Source organism: Falco naumanni, chromosome 1 (genome assembly GCF_017639655.2).
Source record: "Falco naumanni isolate bFalNau1 chromosome 1, bFalNau1.pat, whole genome shotgun sequence".
NCBI classification, from domain to species: Eukaryota; Metazoa; Chordata; class Aves; order Falconiformes; family Falconidae; genus Falco; species Falco naumanni.
The window spans coordinates 61,543,207-61,558,633 of record NC_054054.1 but is presented as its reverse complement, the minus strand read 5'-3'; the positions used below and the strand labels follow the sequence as shown (position 1 = coordinate 61,558,633).

Below are 15,427 nucleotides of genomic sequence, written 5' to 3'. Positions count from 1 at the left end.
GCGGGGCGGAGGGAGGGCGCTGCGGCCGGTGATTGGCGCCCCCGCCGCCGGTCAGAGGTGAGGGGGGAAAGGCCGCGGCGCGGCGATGATGTAATGGCTTTGTGCGGCGGGGGCAGCGCTTCCTGCGTCTCGCGCGGCGACTGGCGGCTGTGGGGCGTCGGGGGCCGCCGCGGGGCCTCGCCAGACCCGCCGCGGCCCGGCCCGGCCCGGCCGACAGCGTGAGTGAGCGGGGGGCGGGGGCGGTCGGGGGGAGCGGCCCGAGAGCTGCCCGGTACCCCTCTCCCTTCGGCCTAGCCGTGCCCCGCTCGGGGCCGAGGCAGCCCCGCGGAGGCCCTGCGGCCCGGCCGGCAGCCGCTACGGCCCGCGGGGGGATGGCTTGGTGGGCCGCGCGGCTGCCGGCGGGGGCGGGAGCGGAGCCTGTCCGCGCTGGGTCGGGGCCGGGGGGCGTGAGCCGGGCCGGCCTCGCCCTAATTGCCCCCGTGGAGGGGCGCCGCCGTGCGGGGCGGGCTCCGCGGCGCCGCGGGCGCTCTTAAGGCCCCGTACGCGCAGGGAGGCGCCCGGGAGCCCAGGCGGGGCGCGGGTCCGAGGTGTTCGCGCCGCGGTTCGGGCCCTTGGCTCCCCTCGCCGGTTTGGTGGGGCCTGTTACGAGCTGGAAGAGCCCCTGTTGCCCGGGGAGGCGCCCGCTTGGGCGGCCGTTTCTCGTCCGCAGTGCCCCCCAGCCTGGCGCGGCGCTAACAGTCGCTTTGCCGCTTCGTTTCATGTTGCGCGCAGCCGCGGGATCCGCAGGAACGTGCTGCTCTTCGAAGCCGGGGGGGAATTAACGTTTGTGGGCTCAGGTATCGCAGTTATCTGTTGAACTAGTGCGCCTTGCTGGTTTGCCTGGCTTTGTGCGAGAGATAAAGTTAGTAACAAAATCGTAGGGTTTTAGCTCTGGATAGTAATCTGAGCTCCCCCAACTAAAGTTGACATGGTATCGGTGGTGATGTTGTGTTGCTTTTATGAAATTCTGAAGAGTAAAGCTCGATCCTGGTGTTTTAAGTATCGTTTTGGATTTATGAAGAATAAAAATTTACACTTTGATACTTTCTTTGTGTCTTAGGTTAAAAATATAAAGTCCTCTTTATGAAACTGATCCTCGGTCAAGTGTAACTTTTGATGTATGGTCTCTAAAGCCCCCCACTATGCCAGCAGCTACCGTAGACCATAGCCAAAGAATCTGTGAAGTTTGGGCTTGTAACTTGGATGAAGAGATGAAGAAAATTCGCCAAGTTATACGGAAGTATAACTATGTAGCTATGGTAGGTGGGCCCTTCGTGTTTATCTGGCACGTTACTGGAAAAAAAGTGTTTACTTAATCTTATGTTAGTAAAATGAAGCTATAAACTTGTTCATCCCTTTTCATTGAAAGAATAATGGATTCTTAATGTTGAACTAATGCTGTAGGAGCATGAGTAGCCTAATCGATTGCCTTTTTGAAAGCTAAATTACACACAGTGCTCCTCAGCTATTAAACTGTTAGATGCTTAAAGTATGTTTTATTAAAAATGGTCAAGGTAATTTTTTATTGAAGTTTTAATTCTGTTCTTACAGGATACAGAATTCCCAGGAGTAGTTGCAAGGCCTATTGGAGAATTCAGGAGCAATGCCGACTATCAGTACCAGTTACTACGCTGCAATGTAGACTTGCTAAAAATAATTCAACTAGGACTGACATTTATGAACGAGCAAGGAGAATACCCTCCAGGAACTTCAACTTGGCAGTTCAATTTTAAATTTAATTTAACGTAAGTGTTAAATGTCTGTGCTGTTGAATGTATGTTTCTGGCTTACTGAAATGTATTACAAGTTGTGAAAGCTATAACAACTCTTTCTGTCTGATTGGAATACCATAGATTCTTTATGTGAGGAAAACTTTTTTGTCAGCCGAACATGTGTTTTCTTCGCTCACTTCTGTGTAGTCTCTTACTGTTGGTAATTTGGTAAAACTATGCGAAGCAATTTCAATAGAAGCTTTAAAAAGGCATTTATACTTAGCGCAAGATTTAGCTCTGCGTTCTCATATTTAATGTTTCAGAGTGCTTCTACCTTAACTTGGTTTAACTCTTACTAGTTGTTACAGAAGTCACTTGTTTCTTTGAATATTTTATAAATCGGAAATATCAACTTGTGAAGAAAAAAAAGTAAAGTTACTGAGTGTTACAAATGCTATCAGCAAGTTCCAAACTGTGCTCTGTTCTCTTTAAAATAACATTGTTCTTGTTAAAAGACTCACATCAAGTTCTAGATAATATTCTAGGTAAAATACTGTCAACCTTTTAATACTGCAGCAGCTTTTCTTGTGTTTTCAAACCAACTGATGCTATTAAGCTGCTTTATTTTAATTTTCTTCCATAATAGGTTGAAAGGGGTTATTGATTCTATAGCATAACTCTTGTGGAGACTTTTGTTCTGCATTTTGTTGGTTAATTGAAAATTAAAATTAATTAAAAGTTGATATTTCCCGTTTAAAAAAAGATTTTTGCTATCTGTGGGAATAGTATTGTGAACCTTATTTCACAATGTGGTTTTTATCAGTGATCAACTTAACTGTTCCAGCGGGATGAGACGGTTCTAATGTGGGGTGGAGTTCTAATCATATCTTTAGCAGGTAGTTGACAAGGTTAGTAGTATCTTGAATTTTTTGCCCAAAGTAAACATAATTGGTTTTCATAGGGCCTGCCTATCAGTGCAAACACTTCTCAAACCTAAATGTGTTGAAGGCTTTAGGTTTTTGGCAGTTGTGTTACAAGCTGATCACTGGACAGCTTGATATACATGAGTTAAAACTGCAGTCTACAAAGGAGGTTTAGAGAACAGACCTTTTCTTTTCTGCAGATAAAAAGACTTGTTTTCAAAGTAATCAGGGTTCTTAAAAGGAAAAAATCTGCTGCGCGCTCCCTTGATCTTTCTGCTTGTTGAAATAAGCATTCCTGTGGCTTGTCACAAATCAATTTTGTCTGAAGAATGTCATAGTCTTTTTAGTTTTGTTTGAAGCACCTCTTAAAAGGAAGCGCAGATTGGATATTTTGGTATCTCTAAACTTACCTGGCCATATAAATGCTGGATAGACGTTATCTATTGTCTCGATAGAAGAATACACTAACTCTGCTAACTACAGAGAAGGAGGAGGAATGAATAAATTCCAGACTGTGATCTGGGAAGAAGAGCCTCTGTTATGTTTTATTTTCTGAGTGACCTTCAAAGGTCTACTTAATGTCAAGCAACTGAAAACAAAAGTCGTTTTCCATCTGTTTGTGCTAGATGCTGCATAGATAGGACAGCTCAGTAAGGCAAGATACAGGTAGTCGCCTAACTAACTTGGTACTAGTTCACTGGGGGGATTTTTTACAAAAAGGTAAACCAGGTAAGTGCTGCATGGAACATGAGGGTTTGCTTTTTTTCACATGGGTGAAGAAATGACTTATTTTTGTCTGTTTCTAAACTTCCTTTTGGGAAGTGGCACTATGCCAAGTGTTCTGCTCCTAAAGCAAAACAGCTGTTGGCTGTTCCTAGAAGGTATTTTTTTTTTGTGTGGTTCCAGCCAGATCTTGTTCTAGTGTGCTTCTTAAAGAGCATAAATATTTCTCTAAACTAACTATCCACCTGATTAGTGCAGAGCAACAAACTAGAATTAAAATTTTGTTTTGTAAAACAGGCATGTTTGTTTTGGATGAGTTCTTTAATATGTTATGGAGATAGACAGGTGTTGGGAATCTAATTTCTTAAAGCTGGAGACCGAATGAGCAGCTGTGTGGGAGGGAAGGCAAAAAATACAACACATCTTGAGAACATAGCTGTGTTCTGTTGAATGATGACTTGCTATTAGGAATAAGGAATATTACGTTTATGATCGAATCTAATACTTGTTTGATATATTGGTTGTTTTGTCTATGTTAGGTTATTTGTGTTTTGTTTTGGTTGTTTTTTTATTAGAACTGAAAACTACACTGAAGAGACTTTGTGGAATAGTATGTTGTGAACAGTAATGCAAATAATCTTCTAAATAGACCCACTTTTGCATTTGTTTTTTCAGTTAACCATTCTGTGTATCTGTTATGATGCTATAGATAAAACCTTAGGGAAAAAAGAAAAAAAAAGACCACCATCCATTTCATCACAGAATCCTTAAGACTTTTCAAAAATGTTAGTGGTAAAGGGAATAAATACAGGGATAAGAGGGGATCATACAAGGCATAGAGGGATTTTTTCTATTCTGTTAAATTTCAGGTCCAAAACATGGCTATTAAAATTGAGGTTGGTTGTTTAGAAAGAAAACATTAGGCTATCTGAATTTTAAGGATTGACTAAATGGAGCAGGTACTCAGTTTCCAGTTGCAGGGAGAAGGAAACTTTGAGCATGTGTCTAAACATTTACATTTGGTGTAGTTCAAGTAATGGATCTTATTAGCTGAAATAGCTGCTTTCATGTGTTCACTTTCCTCTGTGAATTTGTGAAAGGGAAATTCTAGGTAACTGGAAGAGTAGGAGGAACTAGATAATTATGAAGAGGGTGAGAATGGAGGTGCTGGGAATGGTGAAATGCTAGTTGGTTGGTTCTGCAGTTATCACAGAACAAAGTCAAATTGTTCCTGCTCTATCCTGGTGAAGTCTGTGGAATGAACACCAAAAAGAAATATCGCTAGGTTTGTAATCACTTGAGCTTTTTACTTTTCCTTTCTCTCTCTCTAGAGAAGATATGTATGCCCAGGACTCTATCGAACTGTTGACGACATCTGGTATTCAGTTTAAAAAGCATGAAGAAGAAGGAATTGAGACACAGTACTTTGCGGAACTGCTTATGACATCAGGAGTTGTACTGTGTGAAGGAGTCAAGTGGCTTTCCTTTCACAGGTAAATTCTGCATGTTAAGTATTTGTGTTTTCAATTTTGATTATTGAGTTCGAGAGCTTGGATTTTGCATATTGTGTTGAGTGGTATATCTTGGTTGGCAAGACTTAGAAAATATTTCTGCTGTAATACCTATAGCACCATTCTGTATCAGAAGTATAGACCATGCAGGGTTATACTGGTGTTTTATTTTTGGTGTTTATGCTGGAACCAGGGAACAGTAAACCAGAAAACCATGAAACTCTAACCCAGCAGGTGGCACTGTACGTTTTAGTATCACACGTGCAAGTAATAATAACAACGATAAAAGCAAACTATTCCTAAGTGATTCGTGAGCAAATATTGTTTGTCTCATGGGAGAGACTGCAGACTTATCAGTGAAGAGTTTTATAAAGCACTTTTAAATTTGTTTTTAATCTCCTGATAATCTGGACAGCTGAAAATTACTGTTTGGAAGGAGAGCTCTGATAAGCCTTAATTCTAGCTGCAGTAATTAATATATTTTACTATTTATTCCATCACAGGAGCTCATCTTCCAAGTAGAAGCAGAAATGCGAATGCTAATCTATCAAGTTGCAAAAGATCTTTGGGTGTTAGTAAGATCTAACACTTCAAAACTCAGGCAGTAGTCATTGTATAGTCAACTATAGGCCAGAGGTATTTTGCACTTTTTGCAAGCAACAGTGTCTTTAAAGGCTTGTTGCTATGTAGTGACATCAAGTTGACATCTTAAATGCTGGCTGCCAAGCAAGTCAACAAAGGTAGTTGAATCTCTAGTTGAGACTAGCCGTTTCCTTACAGCCTTATTCCTATCATGCATGCTACATTGGTAGTAGGTGGTAATATGGAGATGACTAAATTAGAAAAAACTCAAATTCTTCATCTTTAAGTATTAAATCTTGGAGGGGGGGTTGGAAGAGAGAAAGTCACATGGAATTAGAGAAATGTTTGTTACTAACCAACTGAAAAATAAGGATTGCTTCAGCAAGGAATGTAAAATAGTAGTAGAAAGGTGCATATAACAGCCTGTTGCAGAAGTCATCATTTTGACTTGCTCTGTAGAAAGTGTTAGACTACCTTCCCACAGGGAGGGGAGAAAAAAAGAAGAGACAGTTAAAAAAAAAAAAAAAAAAGGGAATCCTCTTCTGAGTATGCTTGTCACCTAATCTGCCTAGATCTTCCACTTGCAGCTGTCTCAACTCACAATATGACTCCAAAATAATCTTACTCTTGCTCTCTTGCTACTAGGGTAGCACCCTGGGGAAAAGTACTGGAACAAGAATGCCATGAACTGTGTCAAAAATAACTACAAAGGCTAAATTAGTGAATTAAGTTCCTTTCAACTTCTTAAACCCATTATTATAGGCTCTTACATGTGTATTTGTGATTTACACTTGACTACAGTAAAGTAGCTTGGATGGTTCAGGAGAAGGGGCGCAGAGGCATGTTAGGTGTGTGACCGGTGTATTAACAGACGCTGCCACGTAGAAGCAGCTACAGCTACAAAGTGGTGGTTTTTGAATATTGCATGATAGCTTTAAGGGCCCAGGGTAAGCTATCCTAGCAAAAGAATACCTGAGCCATTTCTACACTAGAGATTCTTTTTAAAGCATAATTATATTGATTGTGCATGATTCCCAACTAGTATGCTGGTTGAAGTGTAGTGTATACTATGTGCAATAATACCATTTTAGCTAGTGCAGCTTGTGGAGGGTTTTTGGGATGGCTTTATTAAAAGTCCAGTGTCGTCTGTATTAAAATGAGTTTCTGTTGTGTACTTGACTGGAAATGTCTTCAGAAATCCTCTGAAGACAGCTATTCCAGCAAGTGTTTGTCAAACATTGATTATCTGCAAGCCTGCTTCAAGTCAGAGAGTGTTTTAAAGGCTTTTGTGCTTGACAGAGCATGTTGTTACCATCTGCAGCACAAAACCCTGGGGTGGTGGGTTATGTTCTGAGGAAGCTAAGATGGCACAAAGCTATAAATGAGTTTGGGTCACATAAAATGTGCCACAAAGAACAGTAAACAGCTGTTTCTAAATGTGTCTTGGGCTGACACATGTTCTACCATTGGAAAGTTAAACAGGGGGAGAGCTCATTTGAAAATTTTTCATGTAGACTTTCCTTGCAACATTTCTTTGACTACTGGAAAAACTGTGCTTGATAGCAGCAATAGCACAGTCAGCAGCTATTTCCTTAAAATGCTTTAATCTCTACTAACCCTCAAAATTTATGAGTTTCTTAGGAAGTGGGCAGAGGGGAATTACTTCCTTCTCATTGTGAGGTTATGTTTTAGTTTCATTTCCCAGTCTTTGATTTCCTTGAACTCTTACATAGCTTGCTTCTAAGCTTTTAGGTTCTCAGATAATTTCATTTGTGTGCATTTCGTCTCTGTGTTTGATGTAGCTCCCTTGGCATCCTGACCTATTGGCAAATCTGTGTGGACCTGCAGTTCTGCCAGGCATGAGCAAAGAAACATTTGCACTGTCACAAGTTGATGCAGTTGCCGTATATAACAATTTTTTTGTGTGTGTTTAAAATGTATTTGAGTTGATGGAAGAGAAGGGAAAAGCCCAGGATTCCTGATTCTTGTCACAGTCAAGAGAGCTTGAGTGTTTTGGCAGTCTTAACGAATTATAAAACAGAACAGCTTAGATGCTGCTTTTGTGGCTGTTCAGTTGATTGGTCTGCTGAAGCTTTGAGTGTCCACCTGTGTGCAGCCTCCTCAGTCTACATGTCTCTTAACCCAGAGGGTTTTGGGAATCTGGAAAGTTCCAAGCTATTCTACTTCAATAATCATGTGTGTCTAACTGAATTCAGGAAAATTTTACCTGTTGGCTCATTTCTATTAGCCAGTTATAAAATGAAGTAAAGCTTTCTCAGCTCTGTCAGGTTTTGATTTATGTCAGAGATGGTTGGTGCTTGAGTAGAAGTCATTGTTAATTGGCTATCTGAATTATTTCCGTATAGTAAGGGAAAGAAATACAGATATGTTTGATCTTTTCTATGGTCTTGTTGCCTATAGCGGTTCCTGTTCAGTAAAAAAAAGAGTGAAACGTGGCTGTAAGGGTGTTTAAGTTGCTGTATAGCTCCAGGGATTGTGGCAAGCTGCACTAAGTAACTTTAGGTGATCATAGTGGAAATGGTGAAAGCTTTTCAAGGAAAGGAAGCCTATGTGCTTCAGGGTGTAAACCAACCGCTAATTGCCTGTTCAAGGATCAGGAGGAGACTTCTTTAATGAGCAGGTAATTCCATAATTGCTCGCTGGACTTTCTTACCCTTCTGTTAGCTTTCAGCAGTGGTCACTCAAAGATTTTTGAGCTAGGTATGTATTAGTCTTGAATTGGGGTAATAGTTCTTATGTTTGTGTAAACTTGGATGACTGTAGCATACTACCCCTGAAAAGTATACTAAAAAGATTAAGCAAATGCCTTGATACTGCATTGTGATAGTAAAGTGTGGTTTGTGATGATTGTAGGGAGGAGCACAATCGAACTAAGTGTAAGCAGGTGGAACTTAAAGAATGTGAGATGTCATTTGGCTGAGCTCACTAAAACTAACCCATGCTTGGGATCCAGGAACAGATACCTGACTAAATGCTGTCATGCAAGGGTAGTCATACCTGTTAAATCCACTGTTCCCTCTTTCTGCATGCAGACCCAGAATGAAAGAATCTGTTACAATCTCCAGGGGAGGGAGGGGGGAAATTATTTGTAGAAATTGCAAATTTGTGATAGCCTGCTCCCTCTCAATACAAATAGTAAATTAATCTTTTTGTTTGTGTGTTTGTTTTTTGGAAGAGGAGGGGAGTAAAAAACATAACTTTTTTAAGAAAAGGAGCACGAGCACTGTTTCTTCAGTGTAAAAGTTTTAATATGGCTGTTACACTTGAGCCACAAGGATGACTGGTGTCAGGAACTCAGGGAGTTAATAAGCTCTCTAATCTCTAGAGGAGCATGTCATATGTCTCCTTAATCCTGAACAGTCTTTTTGCTCATGTGGCACTTTTATTTTCTTTTTCTATAGAGGGCTTTATGCTGATACAGGCTTCCCTATCTCTTCCTCCCTCCCTGCCCAATAGGTGATCTAATAAAATTAACCTTCTCAACTACTGTTTTGCAAGTATACTACAGGTTTTTACTTTGTGAGACTTGGCTGAAATCCTTCTTTATCTTTGACTCCTTTGCTCCCTGGCCAGTGGCTGCTGCTGTGGAGATTGGAGTGCTGCCAGTACAGCTTCAAAGCACCAGATGCAGTGCAGAATTCATTTGACATGAAATTCCTGTTCAGAGCACTGGAAACCCCCATGGGAGAACTGCTATAGTTTGTACTTTTTGTATATTTTGCATTAATGGACTTCTAGCAAACCATTCATTCCCAGTATATTCAAGACTTTCTACCCTTTGTCTAGAAATTCTTAAGATAGAGATAACGCAGAGAATCCCATTGTATACAAAAGGTAGAAAAAGCAATCCTCTTTACATTGGGTAGGCAAGCTAAAGCCTTGAGCTACATCAGAAGTCACCATTCTTTGTGCGTGCTAAATATCCACGGTATCAGTAGTACAGGGCTCTTAACTGATTTGTGTTCTGTATTGCTGATCTCAGAGTTCTAGTTCATCGCAGTGATCTAGGTCAGTATTCACCACGTTGCTAAATTCTTGGGTTTAAGTATGATCCTCTTATAACCAAGAACAAACATGAAGTCTTAAACTGGGAATTCGGAGTCTGTGGTGACCACCAGTTCACTTGAATTCTCTCAGCTGTGTGCTAAACTTCAAGCAGCAAAACTGATGCAGCCTTCAGTAGAGGCAGCCACACTGCATGTCTCAATTTTTGTTAGTATGGGCATTTTTAAAATTCCATGTTAGTGAAGTCTAGGAACTGATTTGGTTCGATGCAGACCTAATAACCAAGAGAACATCAGTCCCCTGTCTATCTCTGTGCGTTTGTGCATGAGCAGTCCTGCAAGTACAAGGGATCAGAACCAGTCTGAATCACGATCAGATCGTGAATAATCTGTTGTGTAATTTCTGCCTTCCTAGGGAAAAAGATAACTAGTTATCACTGCTTTTTGTTGTGGTGTTCTGTCCAGCTTAATATTTAGCATCTGTTTTTCCTGTGCTTTAAATCCTTTGTTTCCTCTCATAACCCTTTGTAAAAGTACATTTTCCCCTTTTACTGCCATACCTCATTCCTGTGTCCTCCTTCCTCAGTCAAGCTATTGAGAAGGTCTTTCCAAACTCTTCTCTCCACCACGCACACACTCAGCTTCTTCTACCAAACTTGTAATGCTCTGTTATCTTGCTGCTTTCTGCTGACTTACGCATGCACACAAAATTTTTTCAATTTACTCTGTCCTTGCCTCCAAAAAGAGTAATCATTTACAAGCTGTTAAAGGTTTCAGTTGTCTGACTGTGCTGATTTAACTGGGGAAGTTGAAAGACAGTCACCTTTTCTTAGTTGCTGAGAGTGAAACTTGCCTCCAGACATAAACATGGGTTTGCTCTGGAAACTCTTGAATCTTTCAGTTTTCAAAAACTGCAGAAGTCTCTGTCTTTGCTCAGTTTGTAGTAAGAAATTCTAGTCTGTGTCAAAGGAAACAGCTAGGAGTCTTTCTGGTGTAAGTTTTTGTTACCAGATGAAGCCCCAGCAGCACTACCTTGTTTCAGGATTTAGAGAAATTCCTCTAGGCAGATCTGTTTGCTGTTTCACTTGGCCTCATTAAGACTAAATTAAAATGTTTTCTCTGGAATGTGCAATGGGGCCATTTGCACTGAGGTCTAGTCTTTTGTAAGAGTCAGTCTTAATTGCATCAAAATTAAGCAAAATGGCCTGTTAATGTGTAATAAAGTCTTGTAGGAAGTGAGAAGGATGCTTCTAAGTTATGTGCTTATATTGTTTTTGATATTAATTTGCAGCGGATATGACTTCGGCTATCTAATCAAAATCCTGACAAACTCTAATTTACCTGAAGAAGAGCTGGACTTCTTTGAGATACTGCGATTGTTTTTCCCTGTCATTTACGACGTAAAATATCTCATGAAGAGCTGCAAAAATCTGAAGGTAGGTAATTTATTAATGGCTCAGAACAAATTTTGGGTTTGAAGACAGACTACTTCGTGCTTAAAAATGCTTAGGTTTTATATTTTTATTTTCTGGTTTTGTTTTGGCAATACCTATTAACCATTGTCTGAAGCTTTGTATATTTAATATTAAAGGTTATTGATAGAAGGAGGCAGGAGCAATTTTTGTAACTTCTTACCCATTAAAAATAACATGTTGATACTATATTTGCAGTGCCAGGTTTTTGCTGACAGATGATAAACCCATGTTTGGAATTAATCTTTCACTTCTTAAGCTATAAGAATTGATGGGTTTCATGTAATCTTATTTCCTTATTGTGCAGTCCACTAAAGGACTGCAGTCGCCTTGGCAAAGGTAATTGCAACGATGATGCTGTGGAAGTGTCTTGGGAAGAGGAATGGAGCGAAGAATGTTTCAGATGGCCCCGTAAGGAAAGATAAACAACAGCGTATGTTCAGGGACAACATGTGACTTCTAGGAGAAAAAAATGCAGTACTAGAAACTAATCTCTCGTGTCAGGCCAGCGGGGCTACTAATTGGCTTACTGTATCAGACATAAAATTTGGATGTTTTATTGGACTGGAGGAGGAATGGAAACTGGAACTTAAGTTTGTGAAGGGGAAGACAGCAAGTGAAAGAAAGATGCTGCAGGGATTGTTAACAGCTTTACTTGCCAAAGAACTTTTAACAGTCTGGACTGCTACTGGAATGAGGTGCATCGTTCATCAGAGGCAATTAATGACTTGCTGCTTTTATGGAAAGTAACTCAATTCTCTAGGCTTTCTTAATGAGAACGTGCAGGAAAAGGAGAACACTGACTGTAGTACAACCAAATCCTAACTAAGGCATTGCTTGTCACTGTGTCATGCTGAACTAGTGATCTGTGTGGGGTTTGTAGTCCTCTTTGTTTTTGAGATAAACTAATAGTGTATTACTTCTAAGTAGCAGCCTACTTGTGTGGGAATTAAATTGTGTGAATCCTGTTGTTAATCAAATTAATGTTGAAAATTAAGACCTCTCTTCCAGTTAGTAAGAAAAATACACCTACCTGTGTTCATCTAGAGTTGTTATTGGTGTAATCAGCTGGGGAAATGGCTGAGTATTAGAGAACATGTTGTAGAAACAAGTGTGGTTTTTTTTTTTTTGTTGTACAGAGGCCAGAAGAAAAAATGAAATGTTCATAAACTTCAGAAGTCTTAAGGGAGGGTTGGAGGGAACACCAAACAAAAAACACCTTCACTTTCTTACTCTGAATGAAGCATCTGGTGTCTTAGTGATGGCAACACACTTAACAGGAACAGAAAGCATAATCCAACTTTAGCCATGTAGGAAAGGTGACAGAATGATGTTTTGTGTCACCATTCCAGAGTGACAGTCCCAGGGGGGTTGGGAAGGAGGAGATTGTAATTCCTGTCATTTCATTAAAACAGTTGTGTGTGGCCTGTATTGTTTAGGACACTAATGTTTTTTTTTGGGGGGGGGGGGAAAAAGCCTTCACAGGTCTTATTTCAACAATGCTTAAGAATAAGTTTCAACAAAGCTTAAGAATAAGCGTTTTGCTTTTTCAGAGCTGAAAAGGTCAGCTTTCCTGCAATGAATCTTGATCCTGTCACCTAACCTGCAGGCTGGTAATCAGCAGGGGAAGGGATGTGAATTATCCTACCCCTCCATATTTACCAGCAAGGAAATGATGGTGGACTTGTACTGTACTGCGTAGCTGTCTGAAACAAATTGCTAAACGTTCAGTGTTGTGACTCTAAAAATGCATGCACTGTCTCCTAATGTGTGTCACTTTCAATCTCTATTAAATTGCAGTGAATTGAACTGCTGTGCAGTTGTCCTTTATTGACTTGTCTTAACTTTTCATATGAAAGTCAGTGACCTGCTGTAGGTCCCCTACCTACTCCCTGCCCCCGCAGACCCCAAAAAGAATTTTTGGCATTGAGAACAGAAATACCTTTCTGGATTGGGAAGCTGTTTGATGCTGTTATTGTGGAATTAGGTAGTCTGTGAATTTATAGTATGTTACTCTTTAACTTGCATGGGTGTGAATGTACTCTACTGGCATGCAGACTGGGAATCGACTTGAGATAGTAATGTAGTATAGGTTAAACTCTTGCTTTTTCTCTGAAAAGCTGCAAACTTTTTGATGGTAATGGCAACTCTAAGTAACGTAGACTTATAGACCTTGTTGGAAACTAGATTTTAATATGGGGGTTTGTACAGAACAATGAACTCTGTTACCAGTGCCATGAAGCAAGAGTTTGAACGGGTCTTGTGTTGACTGTGGTTGTGTGATTGTGTAAATCATTCTGTGGCCTTTCCTTGAAAGACCAATGCTCTGAAAATTAGGAAATAGTCCTCTTCCTCCAAGAGTAAAATGTTCTATCTGGAGTGCAGAAGTCTTGTCTGAAAGAATTTCAATAGCCTACTAATTTTCAGAGGCAACCAAATTTTATTCCGTAATTATTCCAGTTACAGACTAAGTTCCACACACAAGTGGTGTGTGATGTATTTACAAATAGATATATACCATTAAAAGCACTATTTTCAGAGCATTTTTCTATAGGCTGCTGTTAATGTAAATTTTGAATTACTAAGTCTACATTCCAGAGCTTGCAGCTGCTGTGTAGATACTACTGATTTTTATTCTTAAGTGCTTTTTCTTCAAAGTTATTTGAAGCTACAGTAGATGTTCTTTCAGCTAGCAGACCCTGATGGCACTGCTGCTTCATAGCTTGTGGAAGTAGATGGTTTAGGTGTAGGAAATGGTGCCTTGGAAGAGTGTGGGCCTAACTGCTGGTGCTAACCTCTAACAGCTCATTATTGAAGTTAGAAAGCAGAGAACGTACTTGTATCTGAGGTGCACCTTTTTGTGCAGCCCACCAACCTGCAGCACGTTTTGGACAATGTCAGTTAATTAACTTGAGCAGGTTTGCAGTGTTGAAATGTTGCATCCAAGCTCATAAAGAAAACAAGCTAGCTTCAGTGCTTAACTATGTGGTGTATAGACTCACTCTTATTTTAAACTTCCATAAACTATTGCTGCTGCTCAAGCTAGAATAAAACTAGCTTTACCAGTACGAGGTTTTCATGTTGGTTTGTTGACATTGCTTAGAAACATCATTGCTGAAGCTTCCCTCTTCTTAAACAAAAAAAAAAAAACCTGGACCCAAACCTGTTGCCGTGAGATTCACAGGAATTTTAATAGCGTCTGATCTGATTTAGAGGGCAGACTTTACTTTTATTGTTCTGTAAGTTTTAACTTTGACTGTAACACTTTTGCCTCTTACTGCTTTCCTTCCTGTACTTGAAACAGGTTAAGAGTACAAGGAAAGCTGAACTTGGATATTAGGCAGCCTGTCTTTCAAAGCATTGCCTCTGTGCAACATTTTCATGTTGCAAAGATCGTGGCAGCGCTAATGATTTTGTCTTTGGTTTTTTTGATCTTCCTAGATCTTAAAGAATGTGCATGTGCTTTAGTCTTATTTCCAGTAGCTTTATGGCTTAATGATTGACAGAAAGAATTGATGTACAAAATTATGTACTTATACTGTAACTGCAATCTTTTAATGCTCTAACATGTCTCTCCTGCAACTGATCTGTTACCTGTGTAAAACCAAATCAACTTCTGATGGGTTTGCTTCGTTACCGTTTGGGGGGCACTAAAAGAGGTGTATATAGTCGCTGCAGTTAAGGGGACATAAGCTTGTTGGGAGGAATATTTGCTTCAAAACTGGAGAAGTTTTACTTTTAAGAGCAGGTAGGTTTGCAGCTTTGGAGTGATGTCTACAGCTTCACAGCCTGTCCTTTTAAACCGTGTATTAACATTCAAAGTAGGCAATGACTGTTTTAAACTGTTCCCTTTTTTTTATGTGAGATGTTTATATACTTTTTAAGCAGTAGGTTTCATTATATGTATGACTATTAAATATACATCTCTAACAGAAAAGCTGGCTAGGCCATGGAATTTGCAGTATCTTGGAAAATAGTTGCAGGCGATGGATTCTCCCCCATGTTTTTATCCCTGTCCTCTTATGGCAGCTAATGAAACAAACTTTAAAGAGGGATAGAATGTCTTGTAGAGATGGAGCGGGCACTTCCTTCCTCTTTTGACTTAACCACTTGTTACAGAGCAGGTGTTTAGAAACCATTTTTGTGGACTCCCTGTAGTCTTCTAGATACTTAAGGATATTCTCAGTTTTTGTGAAGGGAAGTTGAAAATGCCTCAATTGTTGAAAGGTAAGTGGAAAGAAAAATGTCTGTTGCAAAGGAAACCTCGATACTAACACATGGAGGCATATGGGTGCTTTGTTTCTAAGCACTCAAATCCTTCTGTTTGTAGAACAAGGTTTTTACCTTCTAAATTTTCATTCGAATAGAAGGAGTGCAGGAACACCATGTTTTCTTCAGTGTTGCCATTCTTTTCAGCATCTTGAAGAAATTGTTTTCTTA

At 40.2% G+C, this 15,427-nt stretch overlaps 1 protein-coding gene across 1 annotated transcript in view; it reads left to right on the top strand.

Annotated features, from left to right (window-relative positions):
* Positions 1-87: 87 nt before the first annotated feature.
* The window catches only part of CNOT7 (CCR4-NOT transcription complex subunit 7), a 19,896-nt gene continuing 4,556 nt past the window's right edge, over positions 88-15,427 (top strand). The window contains exons 1-5 of the mRNA XM_040596444.1: positions 88-218; positions 1,100-1,298; positions 1,591-1,784; positions 4,729-4,890; positions 10,807-10,951. Of these exons, the coding sequence (XP_040452378.1) occupies positions 1,182-1,298; positions 1,591-1,784; positions 4,729-4,890; positions 10,807-10,951 (618 nt within the window). The 5' untranslated portion in view covers positions 88-218; positions 1,100-1,181. The remainder of the gene's footprint in view (positions 219-1,099; positions 1,299-1,590; positions 1,785-4,728; positions 4,891-10,806; positions 10,952-15,427) is intronic.